Source organism: Xiphophorus couchianus, chromosome 7 (genome assembly GCF_001444195.1).
Source record: "Xiphophorus couchianus chromosome 7, X_couchianus-1.0, whole genome shotgun sequence".
NCBI lineage: Eukaryota > Metazoa > Chordata > Actinopteri > Cyprinodontiformes > Poeciliidae > Xiphophorus > Xiphophorus couchianus.
In genome coordinates this window covers 23,259,823-23,281,437 of record NC_040234.1, presented here as the reverse complement: position 1 = coordinate 23,281,437, position 21,615 = coordinate 23,259,823, and the positions used below count along the sequence as shown (strand labels likewise).

At 38.2% G+C, this 21,615-nt stretch overlaps 1 protein-coding gene across 9 annotated transcripts in view; it reads right to left on the bottom strand.

Moving 5' to 3' along the window:
* Positions 1 to 21,615, bottom strand: part of chl1b (cell adhesion molecule L1-like b) — a 93,654-nt gene that overhangs the window by 26,783 nt on the left and 45,256 nt on the right. For 6 of the 9 annotated variants that reach the window (XM_028023079.1, XM_028023072.1, XM_028023071.1 and 3 more), the window contains 15 exons: positions 16,733 to 16,930; positions 15,401 to 15,418; positions 12,432 to 12,540; positions 12,110 to 12,300; positions 10,520 to 10,642; positions 9,376 to 9,546; positions 9,153 to 9,176; positions 8,964 to 9,075; positions 8,707 to 8,888; positions 6,794 to 6,925; positions 4,952 to 5,092; positions 3,382 to 3,493; positions 1,937 to 2,103; positions 1,693 to 1,858; positions 145 to 269 (listed from right to left, as the gene is read on the bottom strand). In XM_028023079.1, the coding sequence (XP_027878880.1) occupies positions 145 to 269; positions 1,693 to 1,858; positions 1,937 to 2,103; positions 3,382 to 3,493; positions 4,952 to 5,092; positions 6,794 to 6,925; positions 8,707 to 8,888; positions 8,964 to 9,075; positions 9,153 to 9,176; positions 9,376 to 9,546; positions 10,520 to 10,642; positions 12,110 to 12,300; positions 12,432 to 12,540; positions 15,401 to 15,418; positions 16,733 to 16,838 (1,879 nt within the window). In that variant the 5' untranslated portion in view covers positions 16,839 to 16,930. The remainder of the gene's footprint in view (positions 1 to 144; positions 270 to 1,692; positions 1,859 to 1,936; positions 2,104 to 3,381; positions 3,494 to 4,951; positions 5,093 to 6,793; positions 6,926 to 8,706; positions 8,889 to 8,963; positions 9,076 to 9,152; positions 9,177 to 9,375; positions 9,547 to 10,519; positions 10,643 to 12,109; positions 12,301 to 12,431; positions 12,541 to 15,400; positions 15,419 to 16,732; positions 16,931 to 21,615) is intronic. The other 3 variants (XM_028023075.1, XM_028023074.1, XM_028023077.1) reach the window with 3 other exon arrangements.

Here is a 21,615-nt window from a genome sequence, read left to right as displayed (position 1 = left end):
CGCCGGCACTGTGTGTTTTCGGTCGAGAGGTGTCAGCCGTGTCTTGTCAGATACGCTGCTGCTCTGTGTTTTCTGACATTCTGATCTCTTCACAAACAATAATCCAGAGCTGTGGGGTTTGCTGATGCTGTGGCATGTGCTCACCTAACACCATGAGGAAGGCCGAAGCTGTGTCTCTGTCCAGCGGAGTCTTCGCCACACAACTGTACACACCCTGATCTCCATGGCTAACGTCGCTGATGTTAAGATAGCCATCCTCCATGATGTATCTGTTCACAGAGACATCCAGACACAAAATCAACAATGAACCAGTATTCAAACCCTTTCAACGTTTCCACATTCAAATGATTTTATTGTGAAATGAAACAAAATAAGATGGATGTTTAATTATTTTACCACTAAAAATTTGAAAAGTGAGCCATGCTTATTTATTCACCCTCTGAACTCTGAACCCTTAAATAAAATCCAGAGCAACTAGTAAATCACATGATTAAGTTTATGACTGAAATGGCTATTACTACTGAGTGGCAAGTAAAGAGCCAGTGGTAAAAAAGCCTCAAGAAGTCTCAATTATGAAAACAGACCAAAACTGAACTTTTTGCTCTACAAATAGAACACTACACTGAAAATGTTTACCAAGAGTTTTTTTTTTTTTCTAGTTTCTGGTTAGTTAAACAAAACTAACTTAAAGTAACTTTCCAGCAAGATACAGGAGCTTGTTTTAAGCCAACAACTCCTTAGTACTGATGTAAAGTATTTGTTTCACTGGCAGATTATTTCACTTATAACATGGAAGAATATATTGTTAAAAGTGAAACTAGTGCCAGTGCCAGTAAAACTAGTACTGTTTTTTTTATTAATATTAAGAAATTATTGACTTAAAACAAAATCCTATATCTTGCTGAAAAGTTACTTGTAACTTCATTTTGTTTGCACTGAAAATCAGACCAAAAAAACTTTGTAAGATTTTGTGCTTTTACAGTGTATGGTAGAAAGTCCACTGAACATTACTCTGAACATGTTAGAAACTGTGAAAGATGTTGGTGGCAGCATCATGCTGAGGGAATGTGGTAGTTAGTTCTGAATGGAGGAAAACAAAAGGCAAAATGTGGTTATACACACAGTGTAGAAACATTAAGGAGGAAAAAATACACATTTTAGCTTTAAAATGTGTATTTGGACCAAATAGTTTATTCGGTCCAAAACACTCAATTGCACACATAATAATAATCAACATTCTAACTGCAAATCAAAGAAATTCAAAACGAAGTCAAATAAAAATAATTCATGTGTTGAAGACTGAAGCTTATATGGTCATTACAAATAATTTCAACTCTTCACAGCTTTAGTATAAGAAGTAGTAACAGAGCACACAGAATCAATTAAATCCAGACAAGAGGAAGAAAAAAAGAGTCGATAAACAGAAAGATTAAAGTAAGTAAATCATGTAAGTAAACATTCATGCCACACTTTTCAGATTTTTATATGTATTGTTTTCTTTCCTTTCCTTTAACATTGTGCTATTCCCCCAAAAAACTCCCCATGAAATACCTTAAAGTTTGGGTATGAAATGTGAAAAACCTTCAAAAGGTGGAAATATTTTTTTGCCAAGTACTGTGAGAAGGAAAACTACTACTTGAGCTGAGACCAAATCAGCCATGTTTTAAAAATAAACAAAATTCTGTGCCTTACCTGGGATTCTCTGTGTAGTTGAGCACTATCTGTGTGTTATCTTTCTCCCACAGGAGCTCAAAGTCGTTGTTGAAGGACTCGTCGTACTCTGCCAGGCAGGAGAGCTGGGCTGCTCTGCCTTTTAAGATCTGCAGGTCCTTTGGGGCCACCACTATTCTGGTGGGATCTTCCACAGGAAGGACGAGTTAGCTGCAGAGCACACACACCGCTGCTGCCACATGTTTGCAAAGGAACGAGTGTTTACCTTTTATGTAGAGAACGGCGTCGATGGCGGATGATCCCTCCGTGTTTTTAGCCAAACAGGTGTACTGTCCCGCGTCGCCTTTCTCTGCCGAGTGGATCTCCAGCGAACCGTTGTCATGAAACGTAAACCGGGGTCCTGCCACCGACTCAGAGGAGTCATCCCTGCTCCTGAGGACAGGAGGAAAAACAAAAAGGTTTCAGTCTGAGGTAACTTCAGTACAAATACATATGAAGAAAGGCAACTGTAAGAAAATATACACACATACCTGCAAAAGTGGAACACTTTTACATGACACTTTTCGTCCTGTTATCACAGTAAAATTCTATGTATTTTTATGTTATTTGCTGTCATAGATCCACGCAAAGCAGTGTGTGAAGTGGAATGATGGTTTTTAATATTTTTTATCAATACAAACCTGAATAGTGTAGAATGTATTTGTATTTGGTACATCTGAGTCAATACTACGTTTGCAGCAGTGAATCTTTCGGGTGTTTCTAGTAGTGGGCATTTATCATATTTTTTACCATTTATTGTGATCAATTTCTCATGATAATTTTATCTCTGTCACAATAAATTCTAATAAATAATTTTCAAAATTCCCTAAAACTCTCTGTTTTTTTAAGAGCAGCGTTTATATTTGTGGGGTTTTATTGCTGTGCCTTAACCAATGCTTGAGTTTATTTTACAACCATACAGTTAACAAAAACAGTAATAAGCAGCTTTCACTTTTATTATCACAATACTATCTCAAAATATGATGGTAAAACTTTATGTCCATATAAAGTACCAAAAGGTGGGTGTTTCTCTACCCACCTTTTGTCCATTCATCTTTGCAAAATAGTTTAGTTAGATTAGACAGAGGATCTGTCAAATTCTCAGATTTAAGTCTGAGAATTTGTGATTGGGCACAAATTCTGGGCCGCTCTAGCACAGACATATGCTTTATTTATTTTATTCATTTATTTTGAACATGATAATAGTATAAAATCACACACATGAACAAGGAAACCTTTACGTTGGAGCTCTTGTTGTAATGGTTGTGGTTGTTGTCTGCTTCTGTCTAAAACAGATCTAAAACAATACCACTGTTTTATTAGTGTGATTCAGTCAAAGAATATCAATTTATTATAAGAAAAAAGTGCTTTAACCAGCACTTTTTTATTAAATTTCTTTTCAAAATATTAGTTGACTCAGTCCTTTTAAGTCAGTGTTACTAAGAGCTGTTGTGTAAGGTTCAGGTTGCAGACCCTGGTCTGTCAAATAAATACATTCAAGTTTGCAGCTGTCATGTGACAGAACATCGACATGTTTAAGGGGAGCCAGTACTTTTTACAATGCACTGCAAGTGGCATGTTTTGAAGCAATGGCTTGAATCTGACTAGTAGGGCACAACACAGATGAACCTACTGAGACTCTACTGCTCCCTGCTGGTGTGTTGGGCTTACCAAGTGATTGCTGAAGGAGGGGAACTGAAGACCTTACAGTGCATCATCACTCCCTTTCCCTCCACTGCAGAGTAATCCTCCCCGTTATTTGTCAGAATCATAGGCTGCAAATCTGAAAAGAACAAAACAACAAAATTTAACTTCTTTAAAAAAGCAAAAAGTGTGTACAAATCAAGAGGTTGCTTTTTTTTTAGACTTTTAAACCTGGCAGGTTGTGAGATTAGAGTCTTTCTAACCCAGGGTGTCTGCAGGGTTCAGTAACTCAAATTTAAGACTTTTTAACACCTTTTATAATCACCGCTTGAAAGAAATTTAAGACTGAAAAAACTATAAATATAAAGGATAGTAAGAGCTAGTTGTATAACAATAAAGCATAACAAAAATGGTCAACCTGACTTTGTTGTTTGTGTGTCACTCAAACAGTACTGCCATTACAAAATTTATGAACTGTAATTAACATATTTAAGGTGAAATATTTTTCCCAAATAAATTTAAGACATTTTTAAGGCCTCAATTTTAGACACATGAATTTAAGGTTTTAAAGACCTTTTTAATGTCACCTTACATGAAATTTAAGACAGAAAAGAAACATATTGGGGATTGATGGTTGGACGATGGCTGGGCTTTGTGCCCATGATAGAGGTAAAAAATATAGCTAGCTGATTAGCTGGCAAATAAGGAATATAGATTTTTGTCCTGATTTTCAGCGAGGAATGCAACAAACATGTTTGTGTGCAACTGAAATGTTTCCCTGACAGGAAAGTCGCTCATAGAAAACAAAACTATATTAAATTGTTCTGCCATGACAAATTTTAAGATCTGTGATTAATGTTTTCAAGGTCAATTGACAATTTTATGAATTTAAGACATTTCTGGTCTTAATTTTAGACATGAATTTGATACTTTTTAAGGAAGCAGACACATGAAAAAAAACAGCAAAGGCAACTGCAGGTTAAATGAGGTGGCAGCATTTGACAGTTGTCGTATGTGTGTATTAACTACAAATTCCTTTGTGTAAGTGAAATAAATAACTCGGCAGTCTGGTTATCAGGAATGCGAACATGAAACGACAGCAGAAAACAATGCAATAATGAGTTAGTGGAGCACATGCACCTTATCAGTTTGAGCCACAGCGTCCCCATTAAAATGCTCCGTCTCTCCTTTTTGTTTGGCGAAGCAGCAGCAAGCAGGACTTAGCATTCAGAAGCTGTCCGGCTTTATTAACTCCTGTGTCGCTGAGCGGAAACTCCACACGGAGACAGAAAGCGCTGGACTGTGTTTGGTATGTTTCTTTTTTATCTACACTCCTGTGCTGGTCTTATAGCGTTGAAATGTGCGCAGAATGTAGGGCGAACTTGTTAGCATATAAATGGCAGAGAACAGAATGTTGTTGCATCTTGTTGGGGGAGCAGCCAGGCTGAGTGAAACAGCCAGCAGACAGCGTTCTTCCCTGGGCTCCTCACCGCTCTATGGGCGCATGTCGGCTCTCCGGCGGTAACACATCCTCACAAAGGCTTTGCAGAGATTTTATGTTTTTCTCATTCTCTTCAGTAGAGGTTGTTTTACTCACTCATGATCATGATGTTGGCGTTGGACAGAAGGGTCCCATGTCTGTTGGAGGCCTCACACTGATAGACGGCGCTGTCAGAGGCTTTGGCGTTCTGTAAGAAGACGGCATCGCCGAGAATCTTCCTGTTGGCCGCTGGGGAGTCTGCAATGGGGCAAATGCAAATGTTTTACATTATTACTATTTGGAACAGGGCTGAAACAATTAATCGGATTAACTGTAGTGAGTTGATTATTGAAATGATCATCAACTAAATTAACAACTGATTAATTGATTTGAAGTGCTGAACTTTTCACATGTTGATGTTAGGTGTATTCTTTATCAGCAGATGCATCCTTTGCCACAAATGATCAAATGTTCACTAAAGGAATGATGCTACTGCATTATAGGCAATTAAATGTTTATTTTCTCATTTAGTTTTTTTCCCTCCCCTCCAGGGGGTCTTTTTGTGGGCTCTAGTGTCCCTTATATGAAAGTAGGCTGACAGGAAAGGGGGAAGACATGCGGCAAATATTGCCGGGTCCGGGAATCGAACCCGCGACGAGGACTCAAGGCCTCCAAACGTGGGTCGCGCTATCCCCTACGCCACCACAGCACGCCTATTTCTAAAAACAGAATTGGTTTGTTTATTTGTGTTTTTTTAAGCATTTCTAATACTGTATAAAATGAATGCTGTGGTATTTCAATGTGAGAATCTCATACTGAATCATTCGTCTCATCTAAAGTCAAATGAATTCATGAACGATGATTTTTGAGGCTATCAGATGCTTTTTTAGTGTTTATTTCACATTGTTGGAATTTGTAAGGATTCTTAGAGACGTTGGCTGAAGAAATCTACAAAACAAATTGAGAATTCTTTATTACTTTTATGCCAGCAAACCTCTTCCAGCTACATTAAAATGCAAGCTTAGAGAAATATGAGCTCTTAGTGCTCATTTGCCACAATGATCTGAATATTAGCTTTGTTTAACAGTTTAGCTGCAGCTAATTTAACCAACCAGGTCTGGCAAGTAAACCTTCCAAAATTCTGTTCCTTGTGAAACAGCAGCACAACTCTCAAGAACAAGAAAATTAAAAACTGAGACATTTCAGCTTCATAAGAAAATGAGAAATGAAATAAGTGAAACCGGTCAGTTCGGTCTCAGATAACACAATCCTTCTCCCTTAAAATAAACCAGACATTGCAGAAAAGCACAGTTGATTCCATTTTAATTTCTTGACTTTCCAACAATTTGTTTTTCTTTTGTTTTAAAGCCAAAAGCAGAAAAAGTTTTCTTTTTCACTGCAAAACCACAAAATCTTCCCAAGTAATTTTGGTCTAGTTCTGGTACAAATATATTAGTGCACTTGAAATACGACAAACTAACTTAAAAGTAACTTTTCAGCAAAATGTAGGAGCTTGTCAATAATTTCTTAATATTGATGAAAAAGTACTACTTCCACCGGCATAATATTTTCCTATGTTATAAGTGAGATAATCTGCCAGAAGTTAGTAAAAATCATCACTCACCAACTCAATAATGATCAGAAATGTGTAATTAAAAACAAGCAATTTACTGTGCTAAAGACACTACAAATAAATAATATTACCTAAAACAAATGATTACAAACTGACACTTCTAACTCCTAATTAATTGGTTGATACACCCTATTCTTCATAATCTATATAGTATACCAACTAAAATAATAATAAAAAAAAAAAACAAATGTCAAATGTTGATAATGATAGTAAAATAACAATTACAATCAAATGTTTAAATTTATTTGTACTAGAAACTAGAGCAAAGATTCTTGGTAAGATCCAGGGTTTTTGCAGTGTTTAATGATCAGTGTTGTGGGACTGACCCTGCAGCAGCTGGCCATTCACCCTCCATGTGATGGTGGGCTCCGGGACGCCGCGGGCCGAGCACTTGATGTGGACATGGGAGCCGATCATACTGAGCTGGCTCTGTGGCTCCGACTCCCACTCTGGAGGCCCTGGGAACACACAGTCAGCTCCATGTTATCACTGCCATAGAGACACCGCACAGAGAGACAGTCGCTTCTTCACTGCGTGCTATGTAGTATAAAGTAATGCTGTGTTTTTTTTATCCAAGGCCTGCAGACATGGACCAACAAAGGAACATTTCTCCCTTGAGTGAGTCTGCTCATGATAGAATCAGGTGTAATTCTTACATAAACCCAACACTTGAACAATAACACCTGCTCAGGGTCACTCACAAGGACGTCGCTGTAGATGTCCTCTTTAAACAAAATCTGAGCAGCTATAGTGAATCTATCGTAATTGTGCCTTTTCTGTCTTCTGTGTCATAAGTGGTGCAAAGTGATCAAGCATTATAATTCATTACCATCATTTTTATACCTGATGGTTTCCATGACCTGCAGTTAAAGGGACAACAATGTTATTGTCGCCCTCTGTAGATTGACTGGATGAATTACAGAGTAACTAAACATCAAATCATCTTTTTTTTTTGCAGATAAACTGTATAAAGTGGGCTTTACACACAAAAAACATAAAATCCTAACATGTTTTTTGGTCTAATTTTTAGTGCAAATGTCTTAGAATAAGCCAAATCTAACTTAAAAGTTGTCAGAAGGGTAAATAGTGCAAATATCTTTATAGCATGACAGTGATGACAGTAAATGAACAGATTTCCTGTAATGATAAGTTGCGTCTCCACCATTAGCACATTTAGCAGCACATACACAAGAATGACTGATGGCGTTAAGAACCTACTCTACAGCAGCCTGTAGAATTTAAGCTAATCTGTCCATCCACAAAAAGTTTTTTGATTCAAAGTGCAAAAATATCTATAAAATCACAAATGTATTAAACAAAGAAAACTAAATAAAATGTCATCAAAGGGCAGAAAACCTAGAACATAAACAAATGAGGTGACCATGAAAACATGTCAACAACAGTTCAAGTCAATTTGACATCTTAGGGAAGATTTTTCTACTTAATGTAGTGTCATTATTATACATACAGACTCAAATATAAACACACAACTAGGGGTGCACCAATTGCACATTTCTGGCTGATTATCGATCTTTCAAAAGCCTGAGCTGCAGATTCTGATTTTGGCCGATACCAATTCTTTTTGTCTGAACTGTTGCTAAATATAGCAAGAAAGTTGCAGAGTTGGTAACAGTGGGGTGAATATTGTTAACTGCCAACATGCAGACAGGACCTGGTGGGCGGGACTAACAGTCAAACCTCTCTCACTGCACAGAGAAGAGGACAGTGGGTGATTCTTAGATCTTTGCTGAAGTAGATAAGATCAGTGAATAAGATCAACCCCACTACTAATTGGACAAAGGGCCCAGAGACAATACAGTCAGAAAGCTTAGGTTGGTTTGAGATCAGAACCATTAAACCAGCTGAATCTTAGCTTACTTTGTATGTTCCAAAACCAGTTCTGATTCTGAAACATTACTATGCCAAAAAATACTTTGATTAATCTTTTTCTATTTTTTTTTTTTAGAATAAATGCTTATTCATATGTCAATAAAGCAGCCTTCAGCACATTTTTGGGTAGCAAACAGAAAGTTTAAATGATTGAAAGATAACTGTTAGTAAATATTAAAGTTTGAAAGGTAATTACTGAATGTTAATTCAATAATTGAGGCCTAAGGAAAGGCAGGACAGGTTTGTAATCCTAACTTACAGCAATGCAGGGTCAGAGGAGACCTACATGTTGTGGATTTGATGAGGAAAGGTAAAGTGATTTAACCTAATTATTGACTTTTTGTTTTACCTTCAACTGTCACTGTGAAGTAATGGACAACTTCTCCCAGTGGGTTCCTTGCTCTGCACATGTACTTCCCGCTGTCCTCCTGTTGGGCTCTGGGAATGATCAGCAGCTTCCTGTGATTCTCCAGCTTTGCTTTAACAGGAAGCTGGTCACCAATTTTTATCCACTCCACCTGTGGAGTTGGACTGCAAAAAAACAGAGGTCGAGTTGAACCATAAAACCGCATTTCAAACGTCATCACTTTATGTGGTGTTACTCACATTCCTTCTGGAATACACTCCAATTCCAAGTCCTCTCCTTTGACCAGCTGTTTCTCTGAACTGCCACCAGGGGGCGTCAGAAGTGAGGGTTTCCTCTCCAGGATTGCATTGGCTGGTGAACAAGAGAGAATATGACAATATCATAGAACTGTAAAGACAAAAAGACTGAAATTCCCTCTTCTAACTTACCACTCTCAGACCTGTCACCTCCTCCTGACATGGAAGTTGGATGACACACCAATGCACACACACATCGAGGACAATATGGGTGAATCATGAAAAGATAAAAAAATAACCCAAACAACTAAAAACATGCAAATAAATCAGACAAGGTGACATCAAAATGGATTTTTGTGATTGTTGGAGATGGAAAATCAAAGTTTACGTCATGGCATGTGGCTCGGTGACCTACTTGTCTTGACGTTGACAGACATGGCGGTCTTCTGAACGATGGTGCGTATCCTGTGGAAGGCAGCGAAGCAGCAGTAGTCCCTCCGGCTGTCCTTCTCCACGGCGTGTGAGAAGTAGAGGTCTCCGTTGAGGCCGGTGGACACCCGCTCATCCTGCTCGATGTGCTGGAGGTCTGAGAGCAACAAGGCAGCAGAAATAAAGCTGATAGAAAGTGATTTCTTACACATTTAAAGGGGCAGTACTAAATCATTTTATGCACATAGTGCCATTTTATAGCACAATCAAGTAACTGTTACCTTCAGTTTTTATAGAAATGCTACATATATCACATATAACTAAAAAGAAATTTGATTTCAATTGACGTCTTGAAATTGGGCCTCTGTCTCTTTAAGAAACTCCTGCTCTTTCTGAAACCCCGCCTTCAGGTAGTCATCACAAAACGGCTCCTCTATTAACCCTTTCACAATGTTTTTACCAGCGAGAAGTAGCTCTGAGAAGTAGCTCCTATAATGAGCTCAGCTGATGTCCATTTACAACAGGTGTTTGCTAATTTTCTCTGGCTAGTCTGAAGGAACTGAGTGGGTGAAGACTGCTCTGTGAGGCGGGACTTTGGAAACCACAGGAAGAGGAGCTTCTACCTTGAAGACGGTGCTAGGTCCACCCAGGCGTTTTGCATGGCTCAATGGTTGCCATGGAGATTAAAGGATTTCTCAAACATGAAAGAATCAAGGCAACACTTCATGTATGTTTTGATGAGGGAATAACATCATAACATGAGGTATATTCAAATTTTTAGTTTACATAATTCTGCCGCTTAAACATGTATTTAAAGAAGGGAAAATCACTTTATGCTACATTCACATGTGGTGTGTTAAAACGTATGTTTTTTTCTCTTTTTTTGGCAGAATTTCTCTTGACACATTTACTGCCTTTGGCAATGTGAAGCTCCAAAATTGGATTAAAAGTCAAATGTTTGAGATTGTGAGTACTGACATATATTCAGATCAGGGATGTTTAAATGGATTACTGCAGCTTAGGGCTGTTTAAAAGCCTATATACACCTCTCATAACATGATTCAGAAGTCAAAAATATTCACCTCGTCTATTAATAAAGAAGACGGAGAAAGAAATGAGGCGTCACTTACTGATAGTCATCCAGTAGATCTGCAGGGGCGGGATGCCGGTGGGGGGGTCACATTTCAGAATGAAAGGCTGGCCCTCTTCCACCTCCACAGGGTCCAGCTTCTCTTTAGGGAATTTTGGAACATCTGGGAGAAAAAAACAGCAGAACAAACTGATGAGTTGGTGGAGGAAATGAACTGAAATCACACTGCAGTTCAGTTCTGTTCCAGAAGAGGGCAGTAAGATAATTCTGAAAATCAAACAGAGACCCATATTGCAAGAACTGTACTTCTATGTAACACATTTTCACATTTTGTCACATAACTACAAACTTTGATGTATTTTATTAACATTTTATGTGACTGGCCAACAAAAGAGCACTGTGAAGTTGAAACAATTATGCACTGTGTTATTTTTTTTTTCATAACCACAAATCCAACATTGTGGTGTCCATTTGTAATCAACCACCACTTTTCTCTGATATCCCCTAAGTAAAATCTATTTCACCCATTTGCCTTGGTAACAGGTCTAATGAGTAAACAGAGTCCATCTGTGTGTAACTGAACCTCAGTAAAAATCCAGCTGCTGTTTCTGGCCTCAGAGAACCAACAGCAGCATGAAAACAAAGGAACACAGCAGACAGGTCAGGGACAACACAGCCATGAAGCATGGCGGTGACAATGCTTTTCACCATCACACTTCCTAAAAACAGGAAGGAAAACCTGTTAGAGGAAGTAGAAGATGTAAAACTGGGATGGAGGTTCATCTTCCATTACGACAAACATACCAGAGATATACTGAAAAGGTATTTTAATTCCTGGCTTAGAGCTTGGAAAAAAAAGAGATGGTCATAAATATTAGTATCCGTACGTCCAAAGCTAGTAGAGACATGTCCCAATACACTGCTGGGCTGGTAAGAGATCCTCTTACCAAGAATTAAAAATTTTAATTTGCATAAATTGATGAAAACCATCACTTTTCTTTCACTTAAAAAAAGACACATTACTGTTTTTTTTACATTAAATCCCAACAAAATACATAGAATTTTATGGTTGTAACATAAGAAAATGTAAAAAAAAAAAAAAAAAAGGATCAGAATCGTGTGAATATTTTTGCAAGGAACCGTGTTTTGCAAATTAAGAATACACTGCAACACTATAAACACTTTTAGTAGGGGTGCGCCAATAAATGGGACCCGAATCCTTCAATTTGGGAAATTGGCAATCAGACAATACTTGCACTAGAAACCAATATTATCCTTCTCCGCAAAGATCTGAAGATAAGATCTTTTAACTCTGCAGTAGTAAAAGTTGTCACATCATTGTTGCCAAATTAGCAACTTTCCAGCAAGAATAAATTGATATCAGCAGGTCAGATTTTTTTAAAGTCTAATGATTGGCAAGAAAACAGAAATCGGTGCACCGCTAATTTCTTGTACAACGTTTTCTGAACTCTATGTAACATTGTTTTACATTGATATTCAGTCACTTCTCATAATGAAGAGGTTTGGAATAATTTCCAGAACACTGTAACATGGCACCCCATATAAACACACACATTCATGCAGCTCGCACACACACACACACACACACACACACACAAATGTAGCTTACTTGGTACGATGAACTCAATCTCCTTGGATATGGCCGTCCCCAGTTTGTTTGAAGCATAACAGCGGTAGGTTCCCTGGTACTCTGTGAGGTTCCCGTTGTTGGGAATCACAAAAGTCCCAGAATTCTCCTCTTTCATCAGTCGAGGATCTAGATAAGGGTCAAAATCTTCCCCGTTTTTTTCCCACTGGAATCTGCATAAAGGAAGTGTGAAAATGTCAAAGCCCAAACCAGGAACCCTGGAACGCAACACTCTGATGGTGAGCTGTTGTTGTTTGGAATGTGATGGTACTCTTATGTGAAAAGCATTGGAAGAGTCACTTACTTTGGTTCGGGATTCCCTTTGGCCTCGCACGTCATGGGGAAGCTCTCATCGAAAGGAAAGGCGATGAGGGAGCTGGGAGCCTGATCTATGATGGTGGGCAGCTGCTCAACTGGGAAGTGAACAGTAGAGCACACATTGAAATCAAAGACCCGGCGCAGGCCCTTCATCCCGTCAAAGAACGTTTTATCTGCTACAGCGCTGCTTCCAAACCTGGTTCATCAAACAAAACTCAACACTTATTCTGCTGTTCAGAGGAAACTCTCTGCAACAGGGGCTTTGTGTTTCATCTGCTTACCGAAGAAGTAAAAAGGCCAGGTCATTTAACTTGGTTTAATCTGAGGCATTTGAACACACAGGTTGGGAAGCAGTACACTACCATGCCTGTCCTTGTATTAATATAATAAAAAGCATTAAATGCAGATGATGAATGCACACATATGACACAGACTGACAAATGGCCGTTTTGGTGATGCTACAGCATGTTGTAAACAGTTTTTAATGTACAATGCAGACGCACATTATGTACATTTTTGGAAACGTGGTCTAACTCGCAAATCCTATATTTTTATTTGCAAAAACTGCACAGTATTTTCCGTTACTATTGTTAATATTGTTTTTTATATATTGCTTTTAACACTTAATAGGGCAGTATTTCCAAGACATAGAGTGCCATTTTATAACACAAAGTAACGTCAGTTGTTATAAATACTGTATATAGGATACATGCCTCTTTAAGAAGCTTCTGCTCTTTCTGGAACTCCGCCTTCATAAAGTCATTACAACATGGCTCCTCCATTAACCCTTTAAAACGTTTTCACTAATATTTCTCTATAATGAGCTCAGCAGATGTTCAGTTCCACCAGGTGTTTGCTGATTGCTGCTGGCTAGTCTGAAGGAGCCAAGTGTTGAAGCTTGGAAACTGCAGCTTGAAGGCAGCTTGTTTATCACAGCTGAATGGTTGTAAGCGAGATTAAAGGATTTCGAAAACATGCATTAAAGAATCTACATAAACAATCCATGTATGTTTTGATAAAATAACATTATAACATGATGCAAAGCTCAAAAAAGTTGATTTTGCATAATATTGTCCCTATAAAAACGCGTTTTGTAAAAACCTTTATACCTGATGCTGCGGAAGAATAATTCTATTTTATTGTCATCCTGCCAGTGTGTTGTGATGAAGCAGAGGGCGAATTGAGGTCCTAAAAGCTTTGATTGTTAAAAGTTTGTCTTGTCTCTGTGAATGCTGATGGTTCCTGTTTACACTCACTGCGTGAGTTAATTACACGAGCTCCGTTTCTGTGCCAGTGTTCACTTTAATCCCTTAATGGATTCTTTTCACAGCAGTTACACGGTGCAGGGGTCAGGGAAGATCCTCATCTTCTCTAGTGTATTGGAAATGTTTTTATTTATTTATTTTGCTTAATGGCTTTCTGCTTGGTTTTTCCACATTTAAAAATAACTAATTAAGCTTAATGCACAGTGGATCTAATGTTTAATGCTACAGATGATGGTCACTATGGGAGGTTATTGAGTGATGCACATCTGAAAGCTGCACATTTTTATCTAGCATCATGGTTATGCACCTATAGAAATATAGCATCCTCCGCAATTATTTTTACTCATGTCAAAGATGCACAAAAGTCTTAAAATGGTGTTACTATGGAGATTTATTGACCCTGAGGTGTCAGTCAGAATTGCGGTTCTGTAACTCGCTGAGATGAACTTGTTTTAATGTTGAAATTTAATGGAAAATGAACAGACATCTGCTTAAATGGAAAGTTACTTCATTTTGTTTGTTGTGACTAAAAGAAATGAACCACTGTGTTGCATCATATTGTTGCCCCAGGGAAACATGGAATCATGGGTAACCTTTTAAAAATTTCCCAAGCCTTTGCTAAGATGAAAAAAGTAAACTTTTATCAACAGAAATGCCTCAGTTCCTTTGATCTCACAGGTATTGTTAGAGGGAGTCACTGATTCATCACCAAGGATGTTGATAAATGACTCATTCCTTTAACATGAGTTTATTTTTCTGAATTTTATGAGATCTGCAGTGAATAAATTATTGATTGGATTTTTCTACTTTTTCAAAGATGGATTATGCATAAAATATTATAAAATTTATATTCATTTACAGGCTCTTTTCCCATATTTACTGGGATGAAACGTAAATGTGGGAGGTGTTGTTTGTACTTAAAACCTATTAACTCTTGATGCATGAATTATGATCCTTTATGTCAGGATTTTTTTCAAAAGTGTTTTTATTTTTTTAAGGCATAAAAAAAGATGGAAAGATTTTTGTAAAAAAAAAATTATAGGATCTTTTTTTTCTAGGTGATCAGTTGTAATTTTCTCTAAATACAAAGTTGTTTTTTGGAAAATACATCCATAGTATCCGTCTTTAGGGGTTACTTGATTTCACAATATTTTTTTTTATCTGCAAGAGACCTGTACAGTAGACAGAGGGACTGGATATTCCTAAGTTAGTCTTCATGTTTTTTCGCCTGTTTTGGATTTAAGAAAAAAAATCTTGCTCTTACAGTGGATGGCCAGTAGTTGATAGTGTATTGTGTGATGCACTAGTGTAAACTTCAGTGGTCCTTATGCATTTCCTGTAGCACATTTAAAACATCTGTTGCTGCTGCTTGAGGATGTTACTTGTGCATCAGATTTATGGGTGTACCCAAAACTTAAAAAATAAATTATTAAATAAATGCAATAAAATCCACCTTTTACTGGAAGAATTGTCACAAATGTGATGATGATGTTTGGTGAAATGAAACATGCTCAACTCAATCTGATGAAACATTTACCCATAAACTGAGATTAGGGTCAAAGAGACAAAAAAAGTTGTATGGATTAATGACGGTTGCCGATGACTTTCAGAACATGACCGTCAGTAAAGATGCCACAGAGGGAAAACGAGAACCCTTTAATACAACAACAGTAATGCAGAGTGAACTTACTGTTTACGTGACCCAAAACTACATAATCCATGGCAGCAAGGGGGGAAATAAACAAAACAAAAAACAGTCAGCGGTTTGGGAATAATCCCCGCCTGTCATAAGTAATCTCTCGACACGAAAGGCTTGAAGCACACACACAAGAACAACAATCAAGAGAAATTGTCTGACAGTGATCCCACAATGCATTAGCCTTTTTAGATAACCTGTTAGAACTCTTCTTTTTCCTCAAGGCTTAAGAAATATTTGAATAATTTACAAGGACGTGTTTGAGATGCGTTTCCAAGGGAACAGGGAGAGACACGCAGATCTAACACAGAATGAAGCAAAAACCTGATTCAAACATGATAATGTCTGTGAATGTGTTCGGTCCACATGATGCATTACAGCCGTAACAGATCTCTGTGGGGTGATTTATTACTAAATACTTCTTTATTTAACCCATCCAAGGTTAAAATATGCATGCAAAGCAAAATCAGTGCCAAAGCATTTCTTTATCCTCTACATCTGTGATTCTGACTAGTTAAAAAATTATTTTTTCTTCATTTCCTATCATCTATTGCACTCATAATGAGTCAGGCTGAGCTGGTAGAGTTTCCATAATGTTTTCTATCACAATGTCACCACTGTGGTGCTCAGGTTGCCATAAAGGATGTTATTCACGCTGTTTTTACAGTCCAGGCATTGCGTTAGAAAAGAAAAGAATAAAAAAAAGGAGAGGGATGATGAGTAATGCAAGCTGATAGTTTAATGACAGCTTTTCAAATGAAAAGTCTGTTTTTTCTGTTGGAAGTGAAATGAAAAGCTGCTTGTTTGGTTGAAATCAGACATGATTTGACTCCAAGTTAACCTGCACTTGTTTGAAGCTACAGTTTGAGCGGAGTCATTTGGGTTTAAAAGCTGCAACAGCATTTATTTGTACACTGGAAAAAAAGAATGGAGCTCCAACTTAAAAACAATTGTGTTAATTTGTCACATATAATCGAATTAAGTTTGTTAAATGTACTTTTTTAAAATTTGTTTAGCATGACAACTTAATACACTTAATAAATTTACTTGGATAAACCTAATTATTTTATAACAACTCTGCTATAAACTTATCCAGTATATAACAGAGTAATGCCCAGTAATTTAGAGCTAACTTACATGTAAGTGGACTATTTTACAACTTCGGTGACATTTTTCCGTCGTTTAAAAACAAAGCCGATCAAATATGGAAAATATTCCGTTAAAGCGACCCCTCATATTAATATATAACCTAAAAAGACAGGGATGCCTTTTATGACGCTACCCGTCACAAACGAAGCCATATTTTCCTGTCTGATCTGAACTCACCCTCAAGAGGAATATCGATGGCTGTGGTTGTGTGAAAGGCACAGAGGCAGGTGACCACCAGCAGCGTCAGCCTGCCAGCCAATCCGGAGTTTCGTTGTGACCTCATGGTTTCACTGCAGGATTCAGGACTTCATCGACCAACCAGCGCTCTCCTCGGTGAGCTCAGTTCATTTCCGGGACGGGCTGAAGATGCCGTACCTGTGGAGGCAGCACAGATGGAGAAGCCCCCATGAATCCAACCCACGTTCCGGCAAAACCCACACATAATAAATCCCCCGCCTCCCTGACTGGGAACACAACTGTTCTCTGCTCAGAGTCACACGTTTTCGTTTTCCACCCAGACACAAGTCCACACTGTGAACTCATTCAAGTTCTGCTTTTCCCCCTCTTTAGATATTTTATTGTCTGCTGAGGTGAGCTTCCCAGAGTACTTTTCTAATGCAACAATAAAAAGAAATAAAAAATAAAACACCAGGAGCTTGTGGGTTTAATAATGCATGGCAGATGTTCAGCCTTGCTGCGAAGAGAGGAAAAACTGAAGCCGCATTAACATCAAAGCTCGGCTGATTTAATCATTGTGTTGTTTTCATCTGGAGATGCAGATTTTGGATAACGTTGACTGAAAGACTTCAAGAATGCGGCCGCAATTTTATCTATTACTGCAGATACTGCAGGCTCGCCTTAGGGGAGACAAAAAAGCAAAGCGAAGTTTGGAGTCAGACAGAAGAAGAACACAGCGGCGCTTCGTTCAGCAGCTAACAGAACAGAAGTGTGAGAGGTCCAGGCTGCTGAACCAGAGGAGGACAGGAAGGTAGCTATGGGAACGCCAATGCCGGGAATGATGCTCTCTCTAGGAAATCTCTAGAGTGTCCCTTCATTACTCTTCCTTATATTAGCTCTGACCTGGCTTAGCAGGTCACAGTGGAGTAATTAGCACAATAGCTAGCTCACCCTAATAACGGAATAGAGTGATTATAGGGGAACAGAGAAACATGATGTCATGAAGATGTTGGAATTCCATTAGAAGGACTTCAGGCTGCAAATAAAATGGCAAAAGTCCAGAAATTACACTTATTGCAGCTGAGATAGGGAGTCCAATTAGAGTTTAGATTTATAGCCTGAGCCTGACCTGAAATTCACGTGAAGACAGGGTCAGCTTGATCTTCTGTGACACGTTTAATAAGCCTGAAGTACATACAGTTTAAGCTGGACGGTACGGCTGGACATTTCCTATCAGTCGATGTTGATAATTATTGATTGAAACTGCTGCTGTGCAAGTTACTCAACAAGTTATTGCTAGGTAACCATAAGTTACTCAACAGGTTGTTACTAGGTAACCATACGTTACTCAACAGGTTGTTACTAGGTAACCATAAGTTACTCAACAGGTTGGTACTAGGTAACCATAAGTTATTCAACAGGTTGTTACTAGGTAACCATACGTTACTCAACAGGTTGGTACTAGGTAACCATAAGTTATTCAACAGGTTGTTGCTAGGTAACCATACTTTACTCAACAGGTTATTGCTAGATACCCACAAGTTGCTCAACAGGTTGTTGCTAAGTAACCAAAGAGCTAGTTGATGCCACTCCTTTTACTTAGCTGGCTGTGAGAGGTTGAGCAGCTAAAACCTTTTCTCTGCCTACATCCCCCAGAACACTGTCCTGTTCTGAATCAAAGTTCAGTAAAATTATTAAATTTTAAATATATCACAATACTGTTATTGATTTATTATACAGCACAGAGAAAACCAAATAAAAATGTACAATACAGTTGTGTTAATCTACTTATAGTGTAACTAGAGGAGTAGGTAGTTGAACTTGTTGAAGGAATAAAGTAACTAAGTAGAAGTTAATCAGACTGTAACAAGTGCACTGCATCACACATCCCATAAAATTTGTACATGACTCACCCTGCGGTTACAACAAGTGACAAAACGGAGCTGGAAGAGGTTAACCAAAAGCTAAAAATTTAAACTTAAACCTTACTTAAACTATGGTCTAAAAATCAAAGCAGTAAAGTCATAATTAAAATAATGTTAGATTTACTTCGTCCTCAGGACTATGATTAAAGTTAATTAGCCTGGTCGGATCGGGTTAAGATAATGCCTACAGGTTTGGTTTGGGTTGGACTTTTTAGGTCCAATCTAAACTCTAAGTCTATATAATCTCAAAGTGGGTGTGCATGGGTGCAGACCTTCTTTATGTGGAGATATTCAACTAAGAGACATTAGGAGACTGGAATGTCTCCAATGTTCTTGGTGCTCTGGTCTAATCTTCCTTCTGCCTCAGTAGAATCAATAGGCAGCGCTGAGGTCAGCCTCCTGGTCAAGAGCTGGAATTGAATAACCGACCGCTGAACAGCACACTTCATTTGGCTCCATTGAGCCTCTTTTTATATGAACATGAACTCTGAACTTCTCATCCACACTTAATAATATTAACCGTGACCCAACAAGAGCCTTCCTAAACTAACAGGGACCTCTAGCTACCAGCCTACAGCAGTGCTCAGGTTTCAATTCAGTGCTTTATTCCCCCCAGGGTGAAGCTAAATGTTTTAACTCATATTCCACAATTTTCAAAGAGTTGTCGTAGGTGGTGATGACTGACTGTACTACAACGATTCTGAATAGGCCTTTGACCGACGTGTTCATCGTACAAACTAAAGTAGTCTTGGAAACATGTTCTTAGTAGGGGTGGTGGGTAAGAACATAAGATTTTTCACATTATTTTGTAATAATATTATGACAAAAATTAAGATATGAAATTTTTATTGCTTCTTTGCCATCTTGTTTAGATAACACTATGGCTGTGACTGCATGGCACAACACAAATAATGCTCTTGAAAAACTTTTCCATTCAGAATGTGCTTCTTCAGGACAACAATTACTTAACAAAGTGATTTTTATCACTAACCCAAACAGTAAATGCAAAATCCTGTGGAAAAATAGTAAAAGTAACAATTATGTCAATACAGCCAGGTTTTGGAGTTTTCAAACTTCAACTGGAATTTATTGTTTTTACAAAACATTTTCCCCAATTTCTAATGATGATTCATGATATCAATCAATGATATGATAAATACTCATTGCCCTTTGACCTTTTATTCTATTTATTTAATAAGGATTATAAGTGTTATACTGAAAAAAGTAGTGTAAAGTGTAAAGTTTGTAAAGTTTGCACACCTGGAGCCTCGTCCACATGGAGACATCAATCTTTGCAAACAATTAAGAGAAAATGTTCATCCACCACAGAAAATACGGTAGTAGGTATGCTGGGCCAATTGGTGGTACTGTGAGATTGCTGCAGAACGACGCAAAAAACACCAAACGGCAACATGTTTGTTATTAGAAAAACATGGCCTGCAATTATATGCTGAAACATGAAACAAGTATTTGAAATTATTCCATACTGGGACCCGTTTTCAAACAATTACTGTTTCAGGTCTCCCAAAATGTCGGATCTGTGTGGATGCAGAGCCTAAACCTAAAAAAAAAAAAAAAACCTTTGTGGAATACACCTGATCTCCCTGGTGCCTGAAATTCTAAGTAATTCACCATCAACACAGATCAAACTCAGGCAGTTTGAATTCAAAGCTTCTGTGAACATCAATTTTCAAGTCATGCTAAAAACTGTGGATTTTCCACCACATGACATACATATTGTGGCTGATTTATAATTTGGTGTATCTGTGTGAAGGGAGCTGAATACATTTAAATACATTCCAAAATAAGAGTGAAGAACATTTTTGCTTTAATCTCACAATTAGGCACAACATAGTGTTGGTCAATCACATAAAATCTGTGAAAACTAGATGAAAGTTCTTGGTTTGTGTGAAAAATCTCAAATGGAATGAATGCTCTGGAAAGGTACTGCACGTGATCCCAATGAACCCGATATAATCACAGTTCTTACCCATTGATTTTAGTTCATGCTTAAGATTTAAGTGATCTCAAAGAGCAGCCCAGGGCACTCGTTCCTTTGTTTAATCTTTCCCAGACAGTGTGTGATTTATGTAGTTGAAAACAAATTAAAATGGAAACGGTGAGCCCTTCACTCTAATTGGTTTGTGCTTTATCGGTGAGATTGGCCGGGTTAAGCAAAGCGGGCCATTCAATCCTCACAAGAGAGTGTTTCCCATTATCTTATGGTTCTGGCCAAAATCTTCTACCTTCCTAACACCGGCTTAGATGGATTACAGTTAGTTCAAACTGGGCCTGGTGATTTAATTTGTTCTCCTCCTGCCCAATGATTTGCTGAGGCCTGACCCGGCCATCTGGCTGAGAGAGAGGCCCGGTCAAAACCAAACTGCTGTGAGCAATAATGTGTATGTTGAACTCCGAGGGTATGGTGCCTATATCATTGAGGCCCAGCCCTGAACTCATGTCTGATTTACTGACCACAGGCTGTTCCTAATCCCTGCCTCTCTAGAGCCATCACACCATCCTGAGATTGAGGGAGACGGTGGGGGGTTAAATGCTGCTCGCTGTGGGAAGGCCAGCGTGAAGCCCAACCAGCTCAGTGCTGGAGGGGCAATAAAGCAATGTGAGCCAAGAAAAGACGGTCTTCGTTCTGCCTGGCAGTTTAAAAACACCGTTGACTATTAACTACCTGACCAAAGGTACAACCATTTTCAGATAACACTGGTACAAGTGTGGAGGAGCCCAACTCCGTGAAAACAATGTTTCCATTACTTCTTACATTGACAGGCAATGGTTCAAAAACAACAGTTAAGTTGTTGGTGTCTGTAACCTTACATTCCCTTACCTCCAGTGAGAAATGTAAGTTTTTTGTAGGGCTGCTTGATTAATCATGATGAAATAATAGTCAGCTACTTTAGAATTCAATTAATCGTTAACTGGAGTGTACAGACCAAAGAAAAG